This window comes from Megalobrama amblycephala, linkage group LG17 (genome assembly GCF_018812025.1).
Source record: "Megalobrama amblycephala isolate DHTTF-2021 linkage group LG17, ASM1881202v1, whole genome shotgun sequence".
NCBI lineage: Eukaryota > Metazoa > Chordata > Actinopteri > Cypriniformes > Xenocyprididae > Megalobrama > Megalobrama amblycephala.
The window spans coordinates 12,706,433-12,732,224 of NC_063060.1; the positions used below are offsets into that span (position 1 = coordinate 12,706,433).

The 25,792-nt window shown below is 41.0% G+C and overlaps 2 protein-coding genes across 3 annotated transcripts; one reads left to right on the forward strand and one right to left on the reverse strand.

Moving 5' to 3' along the window:
- LOC125250684 lies at positions 1-4,453 on the reverse strand. Its single transcript, XM_048163397.1, has 2 exons — positions 4,315-4,453; positions 1-2,499 (listed from the first exon to the last, which is right to left on the reverse strand). Exon 2 carries the CDS (start codon positions 1,443-1,445, stop codon positions 495-497), a length of 951 nt encoding a protein of 316 aa, XP_048019354.1. The 5' UTR covers positions 1,446-2,499; positions 4,315-4,453; the 3' UTR covers positions 1-494.
- LOC125250676 (integrin beta-1-like) lies at positions 3,570-25,602 on the forward strand. 2 transcript variants are annotated; one of them, XM_048163387.1, is made up of 15 exons: positions 3,570-3,743; positions 7,465-7,522; positions 8,655-8,740; positions 12,683-12,902; positions 13,076-13,246; positions 13,366-13,574; positions 17,585-17,737; positions 17,817-17,912; positions 18,045-18,134; positions 18,346-18,486; positions 22,082-22,284; positions 22,377-22,615; positions 24,652-24,874; positions 24,966-25,198; positions 25,289-25,602. In XM_048163387.1, the coding sequence occupies exons 2-15, from the start codon at positions 7,465-7,467 to the stop codon at positions 25,309-25,311; spliced, it is 2,145 nt and encodes a 714-aa protein (XP_048019344.1). In that variant the 5' UTR covers positions 3,570-3,743; the 3' UTR covers positions 25,312-25,602. The 2 variants fall into 2 exon arrangements, with proteins under 2 accessions (XP_048019344.1, XP_048019343.1); XM_048163386.1 differs by lacking the exon at positions 3,570-3,743 and adding an exon at positions 5,178-5,197.
- The last annotated feature ends 190 nt before the right edge of the window (positions 25,603-25,792 follow it).

The following is a 25,792-nucleotide window of genomic DNA, read 5'->3' on the forward strand; positions in this document are numbered from 1 at the left end:
GTTTAGGTGTAGGTTTGGTATAGGAATGTCTATGGAATGTCCCCACAATTCACAAAAACAAACCTGTGTGTGTGTGAGTGAGTGCGTGTGCAGGTTAGGCTATAATTGTGAGGGCCGAATGTCCTCACTTATAGTGAAATATTATGACAACTGACTAATGAGAACATTCTACTGCTCCTCACTTGTTAAGAAGGCTTATAACGTCTAGGTTATAAAACCTGACGAAAGTGGACGGCGACAGCCGACCACCGCACAAATCTCTGCAACGGATACTTCACTGGACCAGCTCCGAGAAGAGGCCATGCCTCTCGTGTAGTGTGCTCTAATCCCGATAGGACATTGTAGTCCCAAGGATGAATAAGCGAGTGCTATCGTGTCAACTATCCATCTGGATAGCCTTGGCTTCGTGACCGGGAGCCCTTTGCTGCGGCCTCCGAAGCATACAAAGAGCTGCTCAGACTGTCTGAATGAGGCGGAACGGTCAATGTAGGTTCTTAGGTCTCTGACAGCTCCTGATCATCCTGAGAAGGAGGAAGTGCGGAGAGAGTAACTACCTGAGCTCTGATCGGAGTGGAGAGAACCTTAGGAACATAACCATGTCTTGGTTTCAGGATGACTTTGGAGTCGTTGGGCCCGAACTCAAGACAAGAGGGGCTCACAGAGAGAGCCTGTAAGTCTCCCACTCGTTTGACTGATGCTAATGCTAATAGCAGAGCAGTCTTGAGCGATAAAGGATGGATGTCAGTGGATTGAAGTGGTTCAAACGGAGGGCCTTTAAGGCCTCTTAGAACCGTGGACAGGTCCCAGGTAGGGACAGTGAAGGGTAGAGGTGGGTTCAGCCTCCTAGACCCCTTCAAAAAATAAACAACAAGGTTGTTTTTGCCCACTGACTGTCCGGCTATAGGATCGTGAGAGGCTGCTATGGCTGCGACATAGACCTTAAGAGTGGAGGGTGTGTGACCCTTATCCAATAACTCCTGAAGGAAGGACAATATCAGAGATATGTCACATGTAGAAGGGTCTTCACCGCGGGCTGTGCACCAGGCAGAGAAGACTGACCATTTAAGGGCATAGAGGCATCTCGTAGATGGGGCTCTAGCTTGAGAAATGGTGTTTTGGACATTCTCAGGGAGGTCTACAAGGCTTCCATTGAGAGGCCATAAATGCAGAACCCAGTTCAGGCCGGGGGTGCCAGGTTGTTCCGTTTGCCTGAGAGAGGAGATCCCCAACCCGACTTGGAAGCATCTGTGAAGGCGACTTTTCTTCTGCACACTATCCCCACCACCACACCCTGCTTGTACCAGCAGGGGTCCTTCCAGGGGGCCAGGGCTGCAATGCAGGCCTGGTTTACCTTGGCGCAAAGACGTCAGAGACGCTAGGCATGGGATGGAACTCGGGGTTTCAGCCAGAACTGTAAGAGACCCCCAATTATCTATTTTTTTCATTAGCTGTTGATGAAAGCACAGATAATATGGATTCAGCACTGCTATCCATTTTTATAAGAGGCGTGAAGCTGGACTTATCTGTCACTGAAGAGCTCTTGGATGTAGCATGCATGGGACGACAACGGGAAGGGACATTTTTGATGCGGTGGAGAAGTAAGTAAAAATAAATTACCGTGGGAAAAGTTGGCGGGGCTAACTACCGATGGTGCACCTGCAATGTGTGGAGAATAAACAGGCTTGGTTTTACTAATGAAGGACAAAATGCAAAAAAAGTAACTGCCACACACCTCTGATAACTTATCATTGCATTATCCATCAAGAAGCTCTGTGTGGAAAGTTTCTGGAGCTGAATGATATAATGACCACGGTGACGAAAACAGTGAACTTCATTCGGGCGCGTGGCCTGAATCACTGCGAGTTCCAGGTGTTTTTGCAGGAGATGGACTCGAAGCATGGAGACGTGCAGTACCGTACAGAAGTAAGGTGGCTGAGCTGAAGTGCAGTCCTCAAACGATTTTTTGAGCTTAGGAAAGAAATTGGTCTTTTCATGCAAAGTAAAGGAAAACCCTTGCCTGAACTGTCAGATCCAAACTGGCTGTGTGATTTTGCTGTGAGACATCTTGCCCAACAAACAAGTCATCACGCAGATGTCCTACATGATCATAGCTTTCCAGTGTAAACTTCCCTTTTGGAAGTCCCAAATGAAACAGTCCAATCTTACCCACTTTCCTGTTTGTCAGAGCACCTCAGCCTCAGTTGCCAGTCCTTTGGCTACCAAAGTAAGCCGGTTAATTAATGAGTTTGATCGGCGCTTCTCTGACTTAAAAACACAGCTATCATTCTTTGCCATCTTTGCCAATCCTTTGACCGCCGATGTCAACAGTGCACCCCTCACCTTCAGATGGAGTTAATAGAGCTTCAAAGCAACAGTGGACTGAGAGCAAAGTTTAAGGATGCTGCAATCGAGGACTTTTACCGTCTTCTGCCACCTGATTTGATGCCACAGCTCCGACTTCATGCTGCTCGAGTTCCATCAATGTTTGTGAGCACATATCTGTGTGAACAGATGTTTTCAATTATGAATCTAAACAAGACCAAGCACAGATCACGCATCACCGATGAGAACCTCCATGCTGTATTACGGATTGCTACAGCACAACACCTAAGACCAGACAGACATTGGCAATCTGACCATGCTAAAATGGTGTCAGACATCTGGCCAGAAAACCAATATGTAAGTATTAAAAATAAATAAATGAATTAATACATTTAAAAATGTATTTCAACCAAGAATAAGAACAGTTTAGTATGTATACATCTATGTATAATTTGATGGTTGTGCTTACATTTTGTTATGTGTATTTTCAGAGCATGAGAATGGTGTGTGATATGGTATCTCAGGATAAAGAGAGATTTACTTGGTGTGTTCAAGGACAAGCAGCATCACCTCATCAACCCAAAACTCAACCAATATAGTTGTGAACTAAGACAACCCGTATTGTTGTTATTTTGAGTTAATACAGTACATACTACTCTGAACAGTTTACAGCTGTATGTTCATGCAGCCAAATGTTTACTGTAATTAAACCATTTCTCATTTGTTGAATGTATGCTCTCTGCAAGGCTATGTTCAGCCTTTTGTTTTTGTAAATGCCATCTGTCACACGTTCTTAGCAGCTCACAATTATTAGTTGTTCCATAGTTCTGCCACTCTCAAATGTGACAAAAAAAGTTTTTAACAAACAAAGTTAATGTAATGACTTGTGTTTGATGAGATTTGTCTTTGTCATTTACTCTGATTGATGGAATAATGTGGGTTTCTTAACTTGATCAATTAAAAGGATTTGTGGTCAAATAATATGTTTACATTTATGCAAATGTGTATACAATATTTTTAACTTAAATAAGTAATAAATTAAATAAAGACAGTTATTTAACAATATGTTAAAGATTAGTAACATTTATACAGTCTTGCAGTTACAACCGGCCCTTTGATGGCAGCCACAATGCTGAAGTGGCCCTCAGTGAAAATGAGTTTGACTCTCTGGACTCTGGACTCTCTCCCTACATTTAGCCATTTATTTGCCTCAGTATCCACAAGTATTTGTTTGTTGTATAGGCAAAGGAATTGTGTGTTTTAGTATTTTGCAACCAGCTATTGATTCAAAGTGGCCCACTGAAACAAAGGCTCCACGGACGAGAAACTGGACTGTTGGACCAAACGCTGTCAGAGGTTTATTTCCCTAACTAACGTGGTTTTTAAAGAGTGTGAACAATTGCCGGGGAACACGTGTTAAGGTAAGGATCATCAAAATATCACTTTTTAAAGAACTTTGATTCTTGGAGAAATGTTAATTTTGTATTCCAAAAAAAACAGAAGAGGAGTAGCCATGTGTTCCCTTAGGTTTTCATGATAGCCGTTGATTTGTGACTAAGATAATGTCCTATGACATTAATAACACACAGTCATACCTCACATTTGAATTTTAAAGCTGCCGTGTTTTTTTAATGCAAAATGCTAAAAAAAAATGACTGTATGAAACTGATTTTAATGACTGACAACTATTGTAGTCCTTTTATAGCAGTTTGCTTGCAACTATTAAATTTCTTAGCAACTTTACACTTTTTGGATTGTCATGACTGACTGAACAGCTCTATTGGCACAACAAAAATTTTACTTTTCTATTGCCAGAGAAGTGCAAATTGCAAAATAAGGTCAAACAATAATGCAAACAATGGAAAAACATGATCAAATAAACAAATGTACAATAAATTTGACTAATTTATCAAAAAAGAATAATACATTATTATTTATAATATTAAATTATTAAGTGAATATGCCATCATGGGACCAAGACAAATCACTCACTGTCCTTCATGGTGATGAATGAACGCCACCAGTGTTCTGAAAGAGGCACTGTTTACTTATCTTCAAGTGTTCACAGGTCTGATGTTTTTGTGTAGATAGAGTAGCGGTTGAGTCTACTGCAGTTCACTCACCCATCCAGTCTCTACAGCAGACATTCTTCGGCTTTAAACAAAGAAATATGAGTGTGTTGTCACATATCTTCTGCTTCAAAACAGCTGGAGTTTTGCCTCTGCTGTGTGTGTATTTCTCAAGCTGGATTGATCTGTGACTGAAGTGTTTTTAGGACACTAAGTAACGCTATTGTTTGTTTGTACTTGCTGCCATGCCTAATAAGGCCAAATCAGCACTTTTTGACACTGGTGTCTGTACACGTGATAGATTGAGGCAAAAGGACCTAATATTGGTTTTGTCAAAAATGCTCCATATTTAAAGTGCTCCTATTATGCCTTTTTAAATGTTCCTAATATTGTTTTGGGAGTCTCCTACGACAGGTTTACATGCATGCAAGGTCAAAAAACACTTTTATTTTCTCAGAATATACATTTAATTTCACCTCAGTTCTCAATGATTGGTAAACGATTCGTTTGAAGCAGTTCAAAGAATCAGTCTCTCTAAACCCCTCCTTTCCATGAGCTTACACTGCTCTGATTGGTCACATGGCCCAATCCTTTGTTATTGGTTTACTGCCCACACCATGCACCCATTGCCATAACTGAATGACAGCTATCAATTCGCAAGACATTGTATACAATGTATGGACAGAAAAGATAGAATCAATTTGACCATATCAATTCGAGCCCGAGTCCAATGATGAATAGTCTGAAGTAGTCGATGAACCAAAAACTGATTCACAATAACGACGGGAGTACGACTTTTCTCTATGGTAAGTGTTCTCAATGGTAGTTTGTGTTATTTATAAGACGTGATAGCTGTTATACTTTATGTAGGTGCATAAAGTATCTGTACCTGTGGGAACTGTATCAGAATGCCATGCGAAGCTGAAAACCTCTAAAGATAAACATTTAGGCCAGATGTGTCCACATACTTTTTCGTCATAACTATTAACAAACTATTAAAAAATGGCTATATCATTGTTTGACATTACAATGGGTGTTTACTGTTTACAGAGAGAATACTTAAGCTAGTTAGCGCGGACTAGCATCTTAAAGGGATAGTTCACCCAAAAATGAAAATTTGATGTTTAACGTTATCTGCTTACCCTCAGCGCATCCAAGATGTAGGTGACTATGTTTCTTCAGTAGAACACAAATGATAATTTTTAACTCCAACCGTCTGTCTGTCAGCCGAATAATGCATGTGAATGGGAACTCTATCAATAAGAGTCAAATTAGACAAATCAGATAGTGAGGTCTGATCGCGCTCTGACAACAGCAGTGATGTCTCGCGCTCATTGAAGTATATGCGCGAGACATCATTGCCGTTGTCAGAGCGCGATCAGACCTCACTAAGCGAATGCTGAACGCAGTTGGACATAGTGGTGTTTTAGAGGTAAAAAATGATATAAATACTGTTCGGTTTCTCGCACAAACCGATCGTTTCATGTCTTAGGACATCAATGTGTCGTCATGAGCCGCAGGGTTTCATTTGGATTTTTCTAAGCAAGTTTTTTCGACTCTTATTGATAGAATTCCCATTCACATGCATTATTCGAGGTTGGAGTTAAAAATCATCATTTGTGTTCTACTGAAGAAACAAAATCACCTACATCTTGGATGCGCTGGGTAAGCAGATAAACATCACATTTTCATTTTTGGGTGAACTATCCCTTTAACATCCTTTTACAATACAGATATAGCTCCACTCTACTGTAATAATAAAAACGCAGAGAAAAAAAGTTTGTTGTTTGTTTTGCATGTTATAAACTCCCACATTAGTCGAGCACAAACGTGAATAGCTGATAATGCATTACACTTTGTAAACGAAAGTCGTGCTCCATCCTTGATCATTACTCCAAGTAATACAGACAAGCTGCATTAATCGACACATTTTTAGACAATATTGGACCCACATCTGAATGGCAGAACTACAGAAATATGAGTTAGCCTGTTAGCAGGAGACATACAGACTAGGGTGTACATTACACAACATAACATACAAAATGACGAATTTTGAACGATTGCTAGAAAATATAAACATCAATTATTAATCATACTTAGAGGTTGAGATTCAAAGGAGCAAGCTGGTCCAAATAAACTGGACATTGATCCATATTTTACGACCAAGCATTTTGTGAATCCTGCCTTAAATTCCTGAGGTTCGAGAAGCAGTCGTCAGTAAAATGACGGGAACACACGAAAAAAATTGTACTGCTGTGGTATTGTTGAAAAATGAATTTTCCCTGGCATCTGTGCGCACAATAAGTGGGCGGACAATATGCTAATGTATCGTTGTGATGTCACAAAGAAACAGCTTGGGATTCGTTTTACAAACGACTCGTTTAATTGACTCAGAGTCGACTCTTAATTTTGAGAGACAATAATTTTATAAATGGTGCACTTTCAGATTTAAAACTTTGCAGGATGTTTTCATTCACTTAGAGCTATGTTACACACTATATGAAAGGTAATTTTCAAAAATCCATAATAGGGGCACTTTCATTAAATAGTTAATAAAGAACCGCACCATTATTACCTCACTGGTGAGAAATGTCATGTAGCTCTTAAGTTGCTAAACTATTTTACTGATTAATGTGTGTGTCCATACTATGTGTGTGCATCTGAGTGAGTGAGTGAGAGAGAGAAAGTGGGAGAAAGAGAGTATGACATTTCAGGATATAATAAATCGTATTTTGTAGCAAAACCCATGAAAATAATTTGCCGTTTTTATCCTATTGTTTACTATATTTATTTGCTTGGTCAGTGTCTTTGTGGGTTTTGTTTCTTTTGCAGTTTTGTTATGTGGTCAAGACCTGCCTAGAACTACTTTAGCTGTGCATTTCCCTGAAAATAATTGGACACCTTAGACAACCAATCAGATTCAAGCATTCAACAGCCCCCTTGTATTATATATATATATATATATATATATATATATATATATATATATATATATAGTGTTTTCAAAGTAATACAATGCAAATCAATATGTTTTCCTGGGTGATTTTGACTCTTGTTCTTGTGCTGTTTTCAGATGGACGTGAGGTTGCTCTTGATTTCAGTTCTGCTTGGACTCAGCAGGGCACAAATAGGTAAGAACTTTAAGGGTTAGTTCACCCAAAAATGAAATTTCTGTCATTAAGTACCCGTAAGACCTTTGTTCATCTTCGGGACACAAATTAAGAATTTTTTTATGAAATCCTAGGGTATCTGAACCACACATAGGCAGCAACATCATTGCACCTTTCGTGGTTCAGAAAGCTAATGATAATACCAAATCTCACTTTTTTTATTTCGTTAAAAAGTATATTTTAAATAAGCTGTCTTCCTTACAAAAATTTCTAATTTCACATGTAAGTAAAAAACAATCAGCTTGAGGGAAGCTCCAACACACACCCGACCAGAACCTGATAAAATCCTTACAATATTGTCCAGATCATCTGTTAGACATTTGCAATGATTTTCAGTAAAGGAATATCTCAAATAAGGCACTGTGGAATTCAAGAAAAGAACCAAAAGAATACTGTACAAATATATTGTGTAACACATTTCGTATGTACGGGAAGAAGGAGGCGGGAACCGGCGAACATTTAACAAACTTTAATATATAAATAAACCAAAAACCAAACGAAAGTAATGCCAGCAGACCCTCTGCTGGACACACAAACATAATAAAACATAACGTAAAGTCCAGGCCTGGTCCTCTCTCATCCTTCACTGTCATCGCTCCTCCTTTTATGCTTCCGGAGCTCCTCCGTGAGAGTCCCAAGGCCAGTGCGCCTCCCAGGTGGAGCTCATTAACTCTCGCGCCACCGGCCTCGCGCCGTTCTCTCATGGCTCTCGCCCGCCCTGGTCGCCACATATTGTATTGTATTGTATTGTATCATTAATTCAGAAGGCGGGATATATCATATTTATCTAGTGATCTGCTAAAGTTCTTCATAGTTTATTCTGGGAGAACTGGCCTCATGGTTTGCATTAAGTCTTTAGAGAAGGCAGTAAGGATGCCATCATTAATACAGTTCACATGACCTCCCCACAGCATATGGCCACTCCAGAACATCTCAGTGTCTAGAATGACAGTCTCTTGAGAGAGAATCATATGGTATTGTATGTTTGCCCACAGTGTTAGTTATTAAATGCTCTTTGCTTTGGATTCCCTGTGTTAGTGTTGGGATGGAATTGAGAATGATGATGATGGATGTTTGTGCTCTGTGCGTGCAGATGTTAACGAATGCACCAAGGCCTCGGCCCAGTCCTGTGGCGAATGCATTCAGGCCGGAGAAAAGTGTGGCTGGTGTACAGACGAGGTGAGTTCAAACAAAACCATTACAGAAGGAAATGGCTGCTTTTGCAGTGATGTGCATTTAGGGAAAAATGTTATGGGGGAAACCATTTCCTGTGGTCAGATTATTTGTTTATCTAAATCTGTATAGTACATCCTGTGATTCTGCAAACAATTCTGTGCTGAAAACCTAAACTTGTGTTTGGGAGAGCGAAGTATCCAAAGGATCTAGTGTTCTGAAAAGTCTCGAGTGACATCATCTCCTGTCCCACATTTATTCGCCTGTGGTTGATTATTACCCAGAGTTTCTTGAGTCATTTCAGTGGATCTTGAGTACATATTACCCCTTAGTGTTCATGAGTGATTGCCAAAAGTATTGGGATGCCTGCCTTTACATGCACATGAACTTTAATGAAATCCAATTCAGGTGTAAACAGGGCCTTACAATATTCATTTCACATCACCTCTTTTCTCACAATGTCTGAAACTGTTCAATAAAGGATCTGATCTCTCTAACCCCTCCTTTCTGAGAGCGTTCTCTGCTCTGATTGGTCAGATGGCCCAGTCTAGAAACGAAACATCCGAATTTCAGCTCCGGAGGCTTCCTTTGCACTTAATACATTGTGATACAAAAAGTAATGATGGTGTCAGTTTTACCTTAACAATCTGAGCACGAGTCCTTATCCTTTGGAAATGCATGCAAAGTGGATTTGCTTTCGCAGCACAGAAAACAGTGTCTATGACATGTTGACAGCACAAACCAAACCCTTCTAGGCCTCAGCTACAACTACAGTGTTTGAGGGCGGGTCAAAGTAGTTGTTTGTGGGCAGCCAATGAAGACCATAGGCAGGCATTATGCAAATGTATTATAAACCTGCATAGGTTTGAGCAGGAAGTGTCACGGGTGCACAAGGACAAGATGTAAAAGATCCAAGTGCAGCATAAGTATTTATTGGGGAGTCCAGAAACGTAAATCCAAGGCAGGCAAGAGGTCAAAATCCAGGTAATCAGTCCACAAAACAACAAGCCAGAGATATAAAACAGTGCACGTAACAAATACAACAAACCACCACTGAGGACAGAAACAACTGAGATTAAATAGACAGACACTAATGATGAAACACAAAACAGCTGAGTGCAATGAGTGTAATAATGAGTCCAGGGGTGAATATGGGAATTGTAGTCCAAGGGGTGAAAACAAGAGTCCAAGATGGAGTGCCCTCTAGTGGCTGATGGGCACTCTCACAGGTGATCGTGACATTACCCCCCCTCAAAGGAGCGGCTACCAGACGCTCCACCAGAAAACAAACAAAAACACAAAAAACTCAGGAGGGAGGTGGACAGGAGGAGGATCAGGGGGAGGGATGGTGGGCCAGATCCAGGGTGCCCAACTGATAGCCAGGGCGGTGCTGGAGGAACTGACCAGGCTGGTTCCAGTGGTTCTGGAGTCCTGGCTGATTGCCAGGGTGGCGCTGGAGGAACTGACCAAGCTGGTTCCAGCGGGTCTGGAATCCTGGCTGATTGCCAGGGTGGTGCCGGAGGAACTGACCAGGCTGGTTCCAACGGTTCAGACGGCCTGGGCAGTGGCGGCAGGGCAGAAAGCCTGGGCGGCGGCGGCGGCAGGGCAGAAGGCTTGGATGATGGCGGCAGGACAGAAGATCTGGGCGGTGGCGACAGGGCTGGCCAAGGGTGCTTCGTGGCCGTATCAGGGAGAACGAGCAGCTCGGTGACGGCCTCCGTGGCCGTATCAGGGAGAGCGGACAGCTCGGTGACGGCCTCCGTGGCCGTATCAGGGAGAGCGGAGGACTCAGGGACGGCAGCGGGCTCAGACTGGAACTGCTCTGGGACGGCAACGTGTTCGGACTGGATCTGCTCAGGGACGGCAACGTGCTCAGGCTGGGGCTGCTCTGGGACGGCAGCGTGCTCAGGCTGGGGCTGCTCTGGGACGGCAGCGTGCTCAGGCTGGGGCTGCTCTGGGACGGCAGCGTGCTCAGGCTGGGGCTGCTCTGGGACGGCAGCGTGCTCCGGCTGCTCCGGCGACGCCGGCAGGGCAAGGCGCTTCGTTGGCGCCGGCAGGGCAAGGCGCTTCGTTGGCGCCGGCAGGGCAAGGCGCTTCGTTGGCGCCGGCAGGGCAAGGCGCTTCGGTGGCGCCGGCAGGGCAAGGCGCTTCGGTGGCGCCGGCAGGGCAAGGCGCTTCGTTGGCGCCGGCAGGGCAAGGCGCTTCGTTGGCGCCGGCAGGGCAAGGCGCTTCGTTGGCGCCGGCAGGGCAAGGCGCTTGGAGAACCCACAGACAACCTCTAGAGTGGTCTCCAGGCCTTGTCGGACGGAGGAAGCCCTCTTCCTCCTTCTCCTCCGCTTATGAGGGTGAGGCGGTGGCTCACCCAACAAGGATTCACTGGCTGGAGCGGACTCACTGGCTGGAGCGGGCTCTGTAGCGGACTCACTGGCTGGAGCGGGCTCTGTAGCGGACTCACTGGCTGGAGCGGGCTCTGTAGCGGACTCACTGGCTGGAGCGGGCTCTGTAGCGGACTCACTGGCTGGAGCGGGCTCTGTAGCGGACTCACTGGCTGGAGCGGGCTCTGTAGCGGACTCACTGGCTGGAGCGGGCTCTGTAGCGGACTCACTGGCTGGAGCGGGCTCTGTAGCGGACTCACTGGCTGGAGCGGGCTCTGTAGCGGACTCACTGGCTGGAGCGGGCTCTGTAGCGGACTCACTGGCTGGAGCGGACTCACTGGCTGGAGCGGGCTCACTGGCTGGAGCGGGCTCACTGGCTGGAGCGGGCTCACTGGCTGGAGCGGGCTCACTGGCTGGAGCGGGCTCACTGGCTGGAGCTGACTCCAGGCCTTGAAGGATGGAAGAAGCCTTCTTCCTTCTCCTCCTCCTCCTCCCTTTACCGGAGTGAAGCTGAGGCTCAGTGCCCACCTCCTCTGAAGACTCTGGAGTGGACTCACAGGCGGGAACGGACTCACTGACTGGTAGATTAGGTGAGGTTCTCCTACCCCGATCCTCGAGGTAGAAAACGAAACCCCAAAAATCCAGGGTCCGGAGCCCCTCCAACTCCCACTGAGACAGAGGGTTGTCGAGGCATCCATTAAAAATCCCTTTTAACGCCTCATCATTATACCGCAGTCCTCTTGAAAATGTCCAGAAAAATTGGGCAAAACACCCTACCTCACTCCCCTCCTGTCGCAGCGCCAATACTGCCCGAACCAGAGCCATCCGCTCTCCAATGGAGGCTGGGGAACTAATCCGAATACTCATGCTGCTGGATCCTTTGTGTGGTGGTTTGTTCTGTCACGGGTGCACAAGGACAAGATGTAAAAGATCCAAGTGCAGCATAAGTATTTATTGGGGAGTCCAGAAACGTAAATCCAAGGCAGGCAAGAGGTCAAAATCCAGGTAATCAGTCCACAAAACAACAAGCCAGAGATATAAAACAGTGCACGTAACAAATACAACAAACCACCACTGAGGACAGAAACAACTGAGATTAAATAGACAGACACTAATGATGAAACACAAAACAGCTGAGTGCAATGAGTGTAATAATGAGTCCAGGGGTGAATATGGGAATTGTAGTCCAAGGGGTGAAAACAAGAGTCCAAGATGGAGTGCCCTCTAGTGGCTGATGGGCACTCTCACAGGTGATCGTGACAGGAAGTGAGTCTGGAATTACTGATGACTCGTTTCAGGCAGTTCAGAATCTTTTTTTCTTTTGGGAGACTTCATTTATCTTACACTTTGATCATTGAAATTTTGCAGACCGTTTGCTATTACACACTACATGAAAGGCAATTTCCAAGAAGATATAATAGGGACACTTGAACACATTACCATGCATGGATATACTCAAAATCTCTTTATATTTTAAGTACTACTGGTGCTGGAGCCACCTGTTACTATTTTTGTTCGATTGTTCATAATCTCTCTCTTCTCTTTCCTTTTATTCCCTCACCTCTTTCTGCAGAACTTTCTGAAACAGGGTAAGCAGAAATCCACACGCTGTGATGAGCTTGATGCTCTGATTAAGAAGGGCTGTTCTAACGCCAGCATAGAAAATCCTCGGGGAAGAGTTAGAGTTAACAAGAACCAACCTGTAACAAAGCGCACAAAGGATGGTGTAAAACTGAAACCAGACCAGATCACCCAGATTCAGCCACAGAAACTCACACTTGACCTCCGATCAGGTACTGGTTACTCCCACCTCAACTCCTGGAACACTAAAATGATTAAACGATTTAGGTCATCACCTAATAAAGTTGGATGTCAAGTGAAGTGATGGCCTCCTTCTAGAAATGATCAGTTCACTTCCTTGAAAAGCTTCAGTCTAATCCCATGATCTTCTGTCATTCCAACTCAGGCGAAGCTCAGACGTTTCATCTGAAATTCAAGAGAGCTGAGGATTATCCCATAGATCTCTACTACCTAATGGATCTCAGCTACTCTATGAAAGATGATTTAGAGAATGTCAAAAACCTGGGAACCCACCTGATGAAAAAAATGCAAACAATCACATCTGACTTCAGGATTGGTAAGGAGCCTTAGAGAATCCATACTGGTTTTGTCTTTAATTGTATTATTGAAGTGCAGTGTTATTTATGCTGCTAATTTCATAACACTTTCCCTTTTAATGTTTGTAAATGCTTCTAGGTTTCGGCTCCTTTGTAGGGAAAACTGTCATGCCATACCCCTGTACATCAGACCAGAACTGCACCAGCCCATTCAGCTATAAAAATGTGCTGAGTCTGACTGAGGATGGATCTCAGTTCAATAACCTTGTTAGCAGGCAGCAGATCTCAGGAAACCTGGACCCACCAGAGGGAGGTTTCGATGCCATCATGCAAGTGGCTGTCTGCGCGGTTTGTCATTTTTTATTTTATTAACAAAATATAGTTGGGGCTCCTTTTGCCTGAATTACTGCAGCAATGCGGCGTGGCATGGAGTCGATCAGTCTGTGGCACTGCTCAGGTGCTCTATGAGAGCCCAGGTTGCTCTGATAGTGGCCTTCAGCTCTTCTGCATTGTTGGGTCTAGCATATCGCATCTTCCTCTTCACAATACCCCATAGATTTTCTATGGGGTTAAGGTCAGGTGAGTTTGCTGTCCAATTAAGAACAGGGATACTATGGTCCTTAAACCAGGTACTGGTAGCTTTGGCACTGTGTGCAGGTGCCAAGTCCTGTTGGAAAATGAAATCTGCATCTCCATAAAGTTGGTCAGCAGCAGGAAGCATGAAGTGCTCTAGAACTTCCTGGTATATGGCTGTGTTGACCTTGGACCTCAGAAAACACAGTGGACCAACACCAGCAGATGACATGGCACCTCAAACCATCACTGACTGTGGAAACTTTACACTGGACCTCAAGCAACGTGGATTGTGTGCCTCTCCTCTCTTCCTCCAGACTCTGGGACCCTGATTTACAAATTAAATGCAAAATGTACTTTCATCAGAGAACATAACTTTGGACCACTCAGCAGGTGTCCAGTCCTTTTTGTCTTTAGACGCTTCAGACGCTGTCTGTTGTTCAAGAGTGGCTTGACACAAGGAATGCGACAGCTGAAACCCATGTCTTGCATACATCTGTGCGTAGTGGTTCTTGAAGCACTGACTCCAGCTGAAGTCCACTCTTTGTGAATCTCCCCCACATTTTTGAATGGGTTTTGTTTTACAGTCCTCTCCAGGGTGTGGTTATCCCTATTGCTTGTACACTTTTTTCTACCACATCTTTTCCTTCCCTTCACCTCTCTATTAATGTGCTTGGACACAGAGCTCTGTGAACAGCCAGCCTCTTTTACAATGACCTTTTGTGTCTTGCCCTCCTTGTGCAAGGTGTCAATGGTCGTCTTTTGGACAACTGTCAAGTCAGCAGTCTTCCCCATGATTGTGTAGCTTACAGTACTAGACTGAGAGACCATTTAAAGGCCTTTGCAGGTGTTTTGAGTTAATTAGCTGATTAGAGTGTTGCACCAGGTGTCTTCAATATTGAACCTTTTCACAATATTCTAATTTCTGAGAAACTGAATTTGGGATTTTCCTTAGTTGTCAGTTATAATCATCAAAATTAAAAGAAATAAACATTTGAAATATATCAGTCTGTGTGTAATGAATGAATATAATATACAAGTTTCACTTTTTGAATGGAATTAGTGAAATAAATCAACTTTTTGATGTTATTCTAATTAAATGACCAGCACCTGCATATATACAGTATCTCACAAAAGTGAGTACACCCCTCACATTTCAGCAACCATTTTAGTATATCTTCTCAAGGGACAATACTATAGAAATTAAACTTGGATATATTTTAGAGTAGTCAATGTGCTGCTTGTATAGCAGTACAGATTTACTGTCCTCTGAAAATAACTTAACATACAGCCAATATTGTCAAAATAGCTGGCAACAAAAGTGAGTACACCCAAAGTGATAACAGTTGTATGTCATTTAACCATGCAAAGCCACATGTCCTATTCATCATGTTAATGTGTGGATCTTGTATTAGAGCAGTTAAAATTTTGTGCTTTGAGTACAATTCTCACATACTGATCACTGGATGTTCAACATGGCACCTCATGGCAAAGAACTCTTTGAGGATTTAAGAATTAGAATTGTTGCTCTCCACAAAGATGGCCTAGGCTAAAAGAAGATCGGTAACACCATGAAACAGCACAGTGGCCAGGGTCATAGAGAGAGGTTTTCCAAGACGGGTTCCACTCGGAACAGGCCAAAGAAGTTGAGACCTTGTTCTGTGCGTCAGGTGCAGAAGCTGGCTTCAAAGAACACATGCATGAGTGCTGCCAGCATTGCTTTAGAGGTTGCAGAAGTGGAAGGTCAGCTTGTCAGTGCTCAGACCATACGGCGCACACTGCAACAAGTCGGTTTGCATGGCCGTCGTCCCAGAAGGAAGCCTCTTCTGAAGCTGGCTCACAAGAAAGCCCGCAAACAGTTTGCTGAAGACAACCTGTTCAAGAGCCAATGTCCTGTGGTCTGATGAGACTAAAATAAATTTGTTTGGCTCAGATGGTGTCCAGCATGTGTGGCGACGCCCTGTTGAGGAGTACCAAGAAAACTGTATCTTGCCTACAGTCAAGCATGGTGGTGGTAGCATCATGATCTGGGGCTGCATGATTGCTGCTGGTACTGGGGAGCACTGCTTCATTGAGGGAAACATGGATTCCAACATATACTGTGAGATTCTGGAGCAGAACATGATGCCATCCCTTCAGAAACTGGGCCGAATGGCATGATAATGATCCCAAACACACCGCCAAGATGACAACTGCTTTGCTGAGGAAGCTGAAGGTGAAGGTGATGGAGTGACCAAGTATGTCTCCAAACCTGAACCCTATTGAGCACCTGTGGGGCATCCTCAGGTGGAAGGTGGAGGAGTGCCATGTGTCTAACATCCAGCAGCTTCATGATGTCATTATGGAGGAGTGGAAGAGGATCTGAAAATTAATAAAAAATTAAACTGCCACTTTTTTGACAAAAAGCAAACATAGCACACCACCTAAAACACAACATACCTACTATGAAGATTAGTGGCAGCAGCATTATGTTGTTGTGGTGTTTTCCTTCAGCGGGGACTGGCCGATTGGTCAGGATTGAAGGAAAAATGGATGCTGCCAAGTACATTCAAATTCTTGAGGAAAACCTACGTCCCTCTGCTAGACAGCTAAAAATGGGCAGGTCATTCACCTTCCAATACAAAAATTATCCTAAAACTTACCGCCAAAAGAACAACACAATAACTTAAGGATAGGAAGGTGAATGTTCTGCAAGTCGGAGCCGTGACTTAAATCCAATAGAAAATCTGTGGATGGACTTGAAGAGAGCAGTCTATTGCTGGTCACCACAGAATTTGACTGAACTTGAGCAATTCTGCAAGGAAGAATGGGCAAATGTTCACCAATCTAGGTGTGCAAAGCTAGTACAGACATATCCAAAAGATTAATGGCTGTAATTAAAGTAAAAGGTGGCTCTACGAAGTATTAAACAAGGGGTCTGATGACTTTTCCAACCCTGTTATTCTTCAGTTCTATTTTTCAGTTTTTTATTAATTTTAAGAATAGTTGCTTTTTCTTTCATTACTTTGATGTTGTAAGGCAAAATGTTTGAATAAACCTGGAAAAGTTTTTGGAATGGGTATTGATTTCAGGCTGTACATCAAATAAAATAACTATTTCAAAGGGGTATGATGATTTTATATAGGCACTTTGCATATATATTTTTTTCCCCCAGGATTATTTGATGAATAGAATGTTGATATAGTATAATAATAAGTATAATAGTACAGAAACTGCATTTATTTGGAATAGAAATCTTTTGTAACATTAAAAATGTCTTTAATGTAATTTTTGGTCATAATAATGCATCCTTGCTGAATAAAAGTATTACTTTGTTTTACATGCCCACCCCAAAGTGTATCACAGTTTCCACAAAAATATTAAGCAGCAAAAACATTTTTCAAGATTGATAATAATAAGAAATATTTCTTGAGCACCTGATTAGCATGTTAGAATGATTTCTAAAGGATCATGTGACACTGAAGACTGGAGTAATGATGCTGAAAATACAGCTGTGCATCACAGGAATTAATTACATTTTAAAATATATTCAAATAGAAAACTGTTGTTTTAAATTTTAATATTTCACACTATTATGGTATTCACATTTTTGTTCCCCCTTTCAAATAAATGTAGCAATTGCAATGAAATTTTTTAATGTTTTATTTGTATTTATTGTTTTATTGTATTGTAACCAAGTGTCCACTGTCTACTAGATAGATGTGTCTATATCACCAAATAAAGTGAAGTAGCCTCTACTGACTTTTTGGCACTAAAGTTTATGCTTCCTCTTTATTGTGTATCAGAATCAGATCGGCTGGAGGAATGTTACCCGTCTGCTTGTGTTTTCCACGGGCGCTGGATTCCACTTTGCTGGAGACGGAAAACTAGGCGACATCGTGCTTCCTAATGATGGGAAATGCCATCTGCAGGATAACATGTACACCAGGAGCCATTATGTAAGTGTGTGTCCACTACCGTTCTGTATTATCCTCAATATATGTGAAGATGTCTCATATTTTAATCTGTCCCTTTTAGGACTATCCATCCATTGCACATCTTGTTCAAAAATTAAGCGAAAACAACATTCAGACCATTTTTGCAGTAACTGAAAAGTTCCAGCCTGTTTACCAGGTAAAAAAAGCCTTTTGTGTCAATGTCAATAAGTCTGATCCTGTAACACTCATGGAAATAAAATACTGCATAGACAAAAATACCCCAACAAAAAACAAAAAACAGAATAAACTGTTTTTGTTTAATTTACAGGAGCTGAAAAACCTCATTCCAAAGTCAGCTGTGGGCACACTATCCTCCGACTCCAACAACGTGATAGACCTCATTATTGATGCATATAATGTGAGTAGATCACAGGAACTGAGGCTAAAATTCAATTTAGTGAATTCTTTTTAGCTAATTAACTTTTTTTGTGCCAAATTTCTGAAACAATAAATATATGGGAAAAAATTACAAAGCATGTTGACTTTAATAAACATTGCTTGAAAGTCTATTCAGCATGTGTAAAAATTGTATTATAATAAAATTATATTATATTATATGTCTTTCTCAGTCTCTGTCCTCTGAGGTCATTCTGGAGAACAGCAAGCTGCCTGAAGGTGTGTCCATCTCCTATGTATCCCACTGCAAGAATGGAGTGAGTGAAAAAGGAGAAAATGGGAGAAAGTGCTCCAACATCTCCATTGGGGATGAGGTGAGAATTATTTCCTTCAGTTGAAAACTTTATGTAGTTGTTTTGTTTAATCGAGCATTTAATCGAGCATTCAGCTTTGTTTAATCAAGCATTCAGTGCTTTCCATTGGGTACAATTTCCTAAATGGATACTATCACTGTTACCAGTTACTGGTGCTAAGTCAGACAATCTTTAAGGGCAGTTTACACTAACAATGATTAAAAAAAGAAAGAAAAAAACTGTGGCTATAACCGCAGCTAACGTTCTGTTTATTATAAGTGTGCGCTGCAGTTATGCCTTCTGCTGCTTAAAATGCTTGAGCTCTTTAAAGCGGTCCTATTATGCTGTTTTACTATTTCAACTTTTTTTAGTGTCATGCTGCTGTTTGAACATGAAAAAGGTCTGCAAAGTTTCAAAACACAGAGTTTACTACAAAGGGAGTTATTCCCTATATCAGTTAGCACTTTTTCTGAACTCCCTGAAATGCCCCAGTTGTAGTCTTGAGTTTTCTTCCAGGAATGTAGCCTACACTTTACAATATACTTTGGCAGTTTGATACACGCTCCGATCCACTGATTCGAAACAAAAGATTTGTAAAGCTTCGAAGCTTCATGAACCAGTGTTTCAAAATCACCCATCTCTAGAAATTGTTGAATAAAGTTGTTATTTTGTTGTTGTTGTTGTTGTTTTTTTTGGCGCACAAAAAGTATTTTTGTCGCTTCATAACATTAAGGTTGAACCACTGTAGTCACATGAACTGTTTTAAATACGTGACCCGCTCTGGCGAAATGAGTCGGAAGTCGCAACGTTCTATTTTAAAATACGGGCCGATAATGTGGAAAAACAATGAAAAAATAGATTTTTTTAAGCTAATTTCAAAGAACAGACTTTCAAAAATAATCTCCCAAAGTTTCGTAGTCCAGATAATTGAGTAAAGGTATTTAAATGGCTATTAAATTTGACATGGTTTTACTAAATTCGCAGGAAATGAACTTCTCAACTCCTCTCGTCGGCGCTCCCATTTGCGTGTCTCTCTTTAAAAGCCAATAAAAATTTAATCCATATAGGTAGCACAAAAATTCTTTTTGCATACAAAACCAGAGACTTTAAACTTTCATATAAAGCCTCCAACATGCTTCTGTTGCGTTGTTTTCACCCTCTAATGAGTCTGAGTAATATGCGTTTACAACAAAAATAGCACAGCCGCTAACTGAATACAAGTATGTATTTTTCACGTGCTCATAACTTCATCAAAAATGCACAGATCATAAATGCACAGATCCAAAATGGCACATCAATATTTAAAGCAGATTCCCAAGAGTAAAATGAATCCAAAATCAATATAATATATTGCGTTGATCACAAGATATTACTCACGGAATGATTTAACATACTTGGCTAAAAACATGTCTCTCATCTCTCCGGGATGCAGAGACTTAAACTTTAAAATGTTTTCTATCAAATGATACCTACCTTTTGACTCTCCTTGCTACAGTTTTGGAGTTATGAGTCTTTACTTTTGTGTGTGTCGCTCAGAAAAACAAAAACCTCTAAAAAAGCCTTCAGGTCTTAAAGGGTTAATTCAAATAAATACTTTAAAATAATTTGAGCTTCAGCCTGGTTTTAATAGCATTTATATATAAAAAATGTCTTTGGTCAAATTAAGCTGTAAAATAAACAGTTTATCCCTTTAAATGCAATGGATTTTGAAAGATATCAACAAAAAACGGGCAAAAAAGTTTAAAAGCGGTCTCAGGTTTTCAATTGGAAAAAGAGGGCAGACGACCATTCAGGGTATGACTTTGACTAGGATATCATTTTAAAGCTTATTGTCTCATCTTTCCATTGATACCAAAATCTCAATTTTGAAATTTGGGTCACTGTGACTCATTTTGCTGGATCAGGTCACATATATCTTTAGTACCTTTCTGGGCATTTGAAAGTGTAAAGTAACTTGCTGTCAGTGGAGGCCTTACTGAGCCATCGGATTTTATCAAAAATATCTTAGGTCTTACGTTTGTGAAATGACATAAGGCTGAGTAATTAATGACATAATTTTCATTTTTGGGTGAACTAACCCTTTAAGTAATTCCCACCCAAGGCACATGCAAAAAAAAAAAAAAAAGGGTCGAGGCCTGGTTGAGTTTTTAATAGTGTAATTAAACTTGCGGTTATGGTAAGAGGCATGACATTTCCGAAACATGCTCTAAGCGGTTGACCAATCACAACACACTTGCCCAGCTGACCAATCAGAACATATTGCTCTTTTCGGAAGGAGGGGCTTCATAAAGAGAAATTAAACAAAGCATTACTGACAGACTGGAAGAGAGGTGCAAAAAATAAATAAAGATAATGTTTATTTTGAACATTCACGCATGAAAACCTATTCTAGTAGACCCCAAAAACAAAATCAAGACTGCAAAAGGGTACTGTGGGTATGGAAAGTATTCAGACCCCCTTAAATTTTTCACTCTTTGTTAAATTGTAGGTGGTTCCTTTGACCTCATGATTCTCATTTGCTCTGACATGCACTGTGAGCTGTAAGGTCTTATATAGACAAGTGTGTGGCTTTCCTAATCAAGTCCAATCAGTATAATCAAACACAGCTGGACTCAAATGAAGGTGTAGAACCATCTCAAGGATGATCAGAAGAAATGGACAGCACCTGAGTTAAATATATGAGTGTCACAGCAAAGGGTCTGAATACTTAGGACCATGTGTATAATATATATATATATATTTTTTTTCCTTTTAATTAAAAGACTGCCAGGGTTATTGTGGAGGGGGAGGGAGGTTTGTATTGAAGTGTATGTTATGTTTGTTTGTTAAATGTGCTGTAAAATTCAATAAAAATATGTAGGCTATAAAATAAAAATTAAAAAAAAACTGCAAAAGGGCATAATATGGCCTCTTTAAAGTCTGGTAGATTCTGATTGGCTGTCAATGTTCATTCATCAGCAGAAAAAATTGTTCTGAAAGTGATTCCAACTATATTGTTTCTCTGTGTCGTTATCATTATAGTTGTGGTGTGGACTGCCGTATTTTTATAGAATGAGAATGATTACTAAAAAGTTATAGTTTTTGTTTTAGTTATGGTGTGAACAGGTATTTAGAGAACATTTTTATCTGCTCTTTATCTTAAAGGAATTAAATTGTGCAGCAACATGATTTAAAGGGTTAGTTCACCCAAAAATGAAAATTCTGTCATTTATTACTTACCCTCATGCCGTTCCACACCTGTAAGACCTTCGTTCATCTTCAGAACACAAATTAAGATATTTTAGTTGAAATCCGATGACTCCGTGAGGCCTTCATAGGGAGCAATGACATTTCCTCTCAAGATCCATTATGGTACTAAAAACATATTTAAATCAGTTCATGTGAGTACAGTGGTTCAATATTAATATTATAAAGTGACGAGAATATTTTTCAAGTGCCAAAAAAAACTAAATAACGACTTATTTAGTGATGGCAGATTTCAAAACAATGCTTCAGGAAGCATCGGAGCACAGATGAATCAGTGTGTTGGGTGAACTAACCCTTTAATAACTGCTAATAAAAATAAAGCATTAATGTGTATTTTGCTCACTGGTGGTTCTTTATCCTTTTGTCATAGGTGACGTTTGAGGTAGCGATCACGGCTAAGGGTTGTCCATCTAATGGCAAGTCAGAGACCATAAAGATCAAACCTCTGGGCTTCACTGAGGAGGTGGAGATCGTCCTCAACTTCATCTGCGAATGTGAGTGTCACAAAGACGGTATCCCAAACAGCCCAGCGTGTCACTTCGGCAACGGTACCCTGGAGTGTGGAGCATGCAGGTGAGTTATATACTGACACTGATGGTTTCATCCATACAATCCACACCCTCAACTAGCAGCCCTGATATTGATCTACCTCTGCTTATATTCAGGTGCAATGAGGGACGTATCGGCAGGACTTGTGAATGTAGCAAAGACGAGGTGAGTACAGAAGATCTAGACGCAAACTGCCGCATGGATATTGGCACAGACATCTGCAGCAACAATGGAGACTGTGTTTGTGGAACTTGTGAGTGCAAAAAAAGAGACAACCCAGAGGAGAGATACAGTGGAAAGTTCTGCGAGTGCGACAACTTCAACTGCGACCGCTCCAACAACCAGCTCTGTGGAGGTACGACTACATCTGTCCAGGGATACACACACACACACACACACACACAAAATAAAAACAACAGCTTGTTGTTTGTTTACTAAAACTCAAACCATAAAAACTTTTTAGTTACTTGAAATACAATATTAACATTAACTGAAATAAAGTAGGCTAACATACACTGTGTGCAGAATTATTAGGCAACTTTTTTTCTGATCATATTTTTTTTCCCAAGCACATTTTACCAATTCCAATCCACATCAATCTTAATAACTACTATTAATATTGTTTTTAATCATTTATAAGTGATATGTAATTGTTCATGAAGGCTGGAAATGAAAAATGCCTTATATTCAGGTGTGTAGAATTATTAGGCAGGTTTTCTTTTACAGGCAAAATGAGCCAAAAAAGACATTTAACTCAGACTGAAAAGTCAAATTTTTTTAAATACTCATGAGAAGGACGCAATACTAATGCAATACTAGAAATTGCAAAGTTAAAGCATGATCAAGGGACAGCAAAATGCTCACTGGGTCAGCAGGGTCATACAAAAACGGGTGGAAAAGAAAAGACACATGTTAACTGCAAAAGAATTAAGAATTAAGGTGAAGAATTAAGTGTGAAACCATCAGGAACCCTTTAGTCTACAAGAGAATGTGCTGCTGGTCCTTCAAGAGTCACTCTCAATATGTCTGTCTATAAAGCGTAATAAAAAAAAAAAAATAATAAAAACAGTATTCATGTATTTTACAACACTTGAGCTTGTGATTCTTATTAAGCCATTCTTATTTAGGTCTTATTCGATTCTTTAGCTAACCTAAGTCTCTGAGATCCTGATACCTTGCACTTCTGAAAAATGGTGGCACTGGAGACTAAAGGGTTCCTGATAGTTTCACACTTAATTCTTCACCTTAATTCTTAATTCTTTTGCAGTGTCTTTTCTTTTCCACCTGTTGACCCAATGAGCATTTTGCTGTCCATTGGTCGTGCTTTAACTTTGCAATTTCTAGTATTGCATTAGTATTGCATCTTTCTCGTGAGTATTTAATAATTTTTGACTTTTCAGTCTGAGTTAAATCTCTTTTTGGCTCATTTTGCCTGTAAAAGAAAACCTGCCTAATAATTATGCACACCTGAATATAAGGCATTTTTCATTTCCAGCCTTCATGAACAATTATATATCACTTCTAAATGATTAAATACAAAATGAATAGTAATTATTAAGATTAATGTGGTTTAGAATTGGTAAAATGTGCTTGAAAAAAATATGATCAGAAAATTAACTTGCCTAATAATTCTGCACACAGTATATGTAGAGTAACAGTAAATTATTAAAGTCGGCATGAAATCAAAATTGACCCTATTTACTTTGTTAGTGCATATTACTAGTCTTGTGGTGAACAATTAATCCGTGCAAGTTAATACACAGAAAAAAATTGTTTGTCGCGGTAATCTTTAATCAAAATCTGAAAAGTTACTTCCGGTCTGGAATGGCGTTCCTTCTCTGATAATGTCAGTTTGACGGCTTGGGTTGAAAACGCTTAAACCACTCCCCTCCAACCGTATGTCTGCTATGAACGAGAGATGGAGAGGAGGGCACGTCCTGATTTCGCTGAGTTAGATGCGTTCCTGGGTCAACATATTTTGTTGATCCTGGAACAACATTCCAGGATCAACAAAATATTGATTTAGGGGTATTCCTACCCCTAAACTTAACCCTACCCATAAGTTATCCCAAAAATCAGAGGGAAATGATAGATGAATAACACTGATGTAGAAGCACCAATTCATGATTTTAAGCCCTCAAATCTGATTGGTTGATTTGAATGTTGTTCCAGGATCAACAAAAATGTTGACCTAGGAACATGTTGAACTCAGCAAAATCAGGTTATTCGGAGAGGAGGAGTGCTAAAGTAAAACCCTGCCCTCTATTCAATATTCCGTTTCAATTGGTATTACGTCACAACTCTGGAGAAAAGTCGTTTGCAATGTCCGGTTCACGCAGACTTTAAACAGATGAGAAGTTACAAACTAAAAGTGTTTCTCCATCTTTTCAGGTCACGGTCGTTGTGAATGCCGAAAGTGTATCTGTGACCCTAACTACACCGGCAGTGCGTGCGACTGCTCTTTGGACACCTCCACCTGTCTGGCCAGAAACAAACAGATCTGTAACGGTCAGGGCACCTGCGAGTGCGGCGTGTGTAAATGTTCCAACCCAAAGTTTCAGGGTCCGACCTGTGAAATCTGCCCAACCTGCCCTGGAGTTTGTACTGAGCACAAGTGAGTTATTAACAGAACACTTGCTTGAACAACTGGCTTGTTATGCTCATCTAGCAGCACTAAATATATTCGCTTGTGTTTTTCCTCACAGGGATTGCGTCCAATGCCGAGCATTTGGTATTGGTGACAAGAAAGACACATGTGAGAAAGAGTGCGGTGGCTTAAATCTTAAAATAGTGAAGAAGAAGGAGGATCTTCCTAAGCCCAATGACCAGCCCTACATCAGTCACTGCAAAGAACGGGATGCTAACGACTGTTGGTTCTTCTTCACCTACGCTACCAAGGAAGACAGCACCATTGAGGTCCAGGTGGCGGAGGATCTTGGTAAGTGCGGGATGAAATAAGTACCAGTAGATCTTGATTAAAAAATGTATTTATCTTGTGTCCCATAATGCTTTGTGCCTGTGTTCACAGAGTGTCCCTCTGGCCCTGCTTAAACCACTCCCCTCCAACCAGTCTGCTATGAGCGAGAGATGGAGAGGAGCGCTAAAGTAAAACCCTGCCCTTCAGTATTCCAAGATTTAGATAGTAATAAAACTGTTAATTACTTTAAATTGTCCCATCTGCATCAACTAATTCAATTTTCAGATTTATTCAGATTTATGGATTTCTCAATTACAACCGTCCAAAGAGCAAAGTTAATAAAGTTTTTATAAAGATTTTGTTTGAAATAACTGTCTTCATACTGGGAAAATATGAATTCATGAATAAACAGTTTTTTGATGGCATCTTTATTTGTTTTCTAAGCAAATAGTTCAAAAATCGTGGCTACAAAGAAGCAACACTAAAATTATATACAAGATTTTAAACGGGCACAATGTCGTCAATACTGGGTAAATTATTGCAATAAGAACCTGCTGTTCATTGAGAATATCTCTTCTAAATCTCTCACAGCATATGTTTTAATGTAACTCTTAA

What these genes read in the sequence shown, in the direction of transcription:
- LOC125250684 (XM_048163397.1), bottom strand. Translation starts at nt 1,445, where the DNA reads ATGAAAAAAATAGATAATTGGGGGTCTCTTACAGTTCTGGCTGAAACC.
- LOC125250676 (XM_048163386.1), top strand. An exon ending in ACATCTCCATTGGGGATGAG is followed by an intron (nt 18,487 to 22,081) that starts GTGAGAATTATT and finishes CTTTTGTCATAG; the next exon opens with GTGACGTTTGAGGTAGCGAT. An exon ending in CCAGGTGGCGGAGGATCTTG is followed by an intron (nt 25,199 to 25,288) that starts GTAAGTGCGGGA and finishes CTGTGTTCACAG; the next exon opens with AGTGTCCCTCTGGCCCTGCT.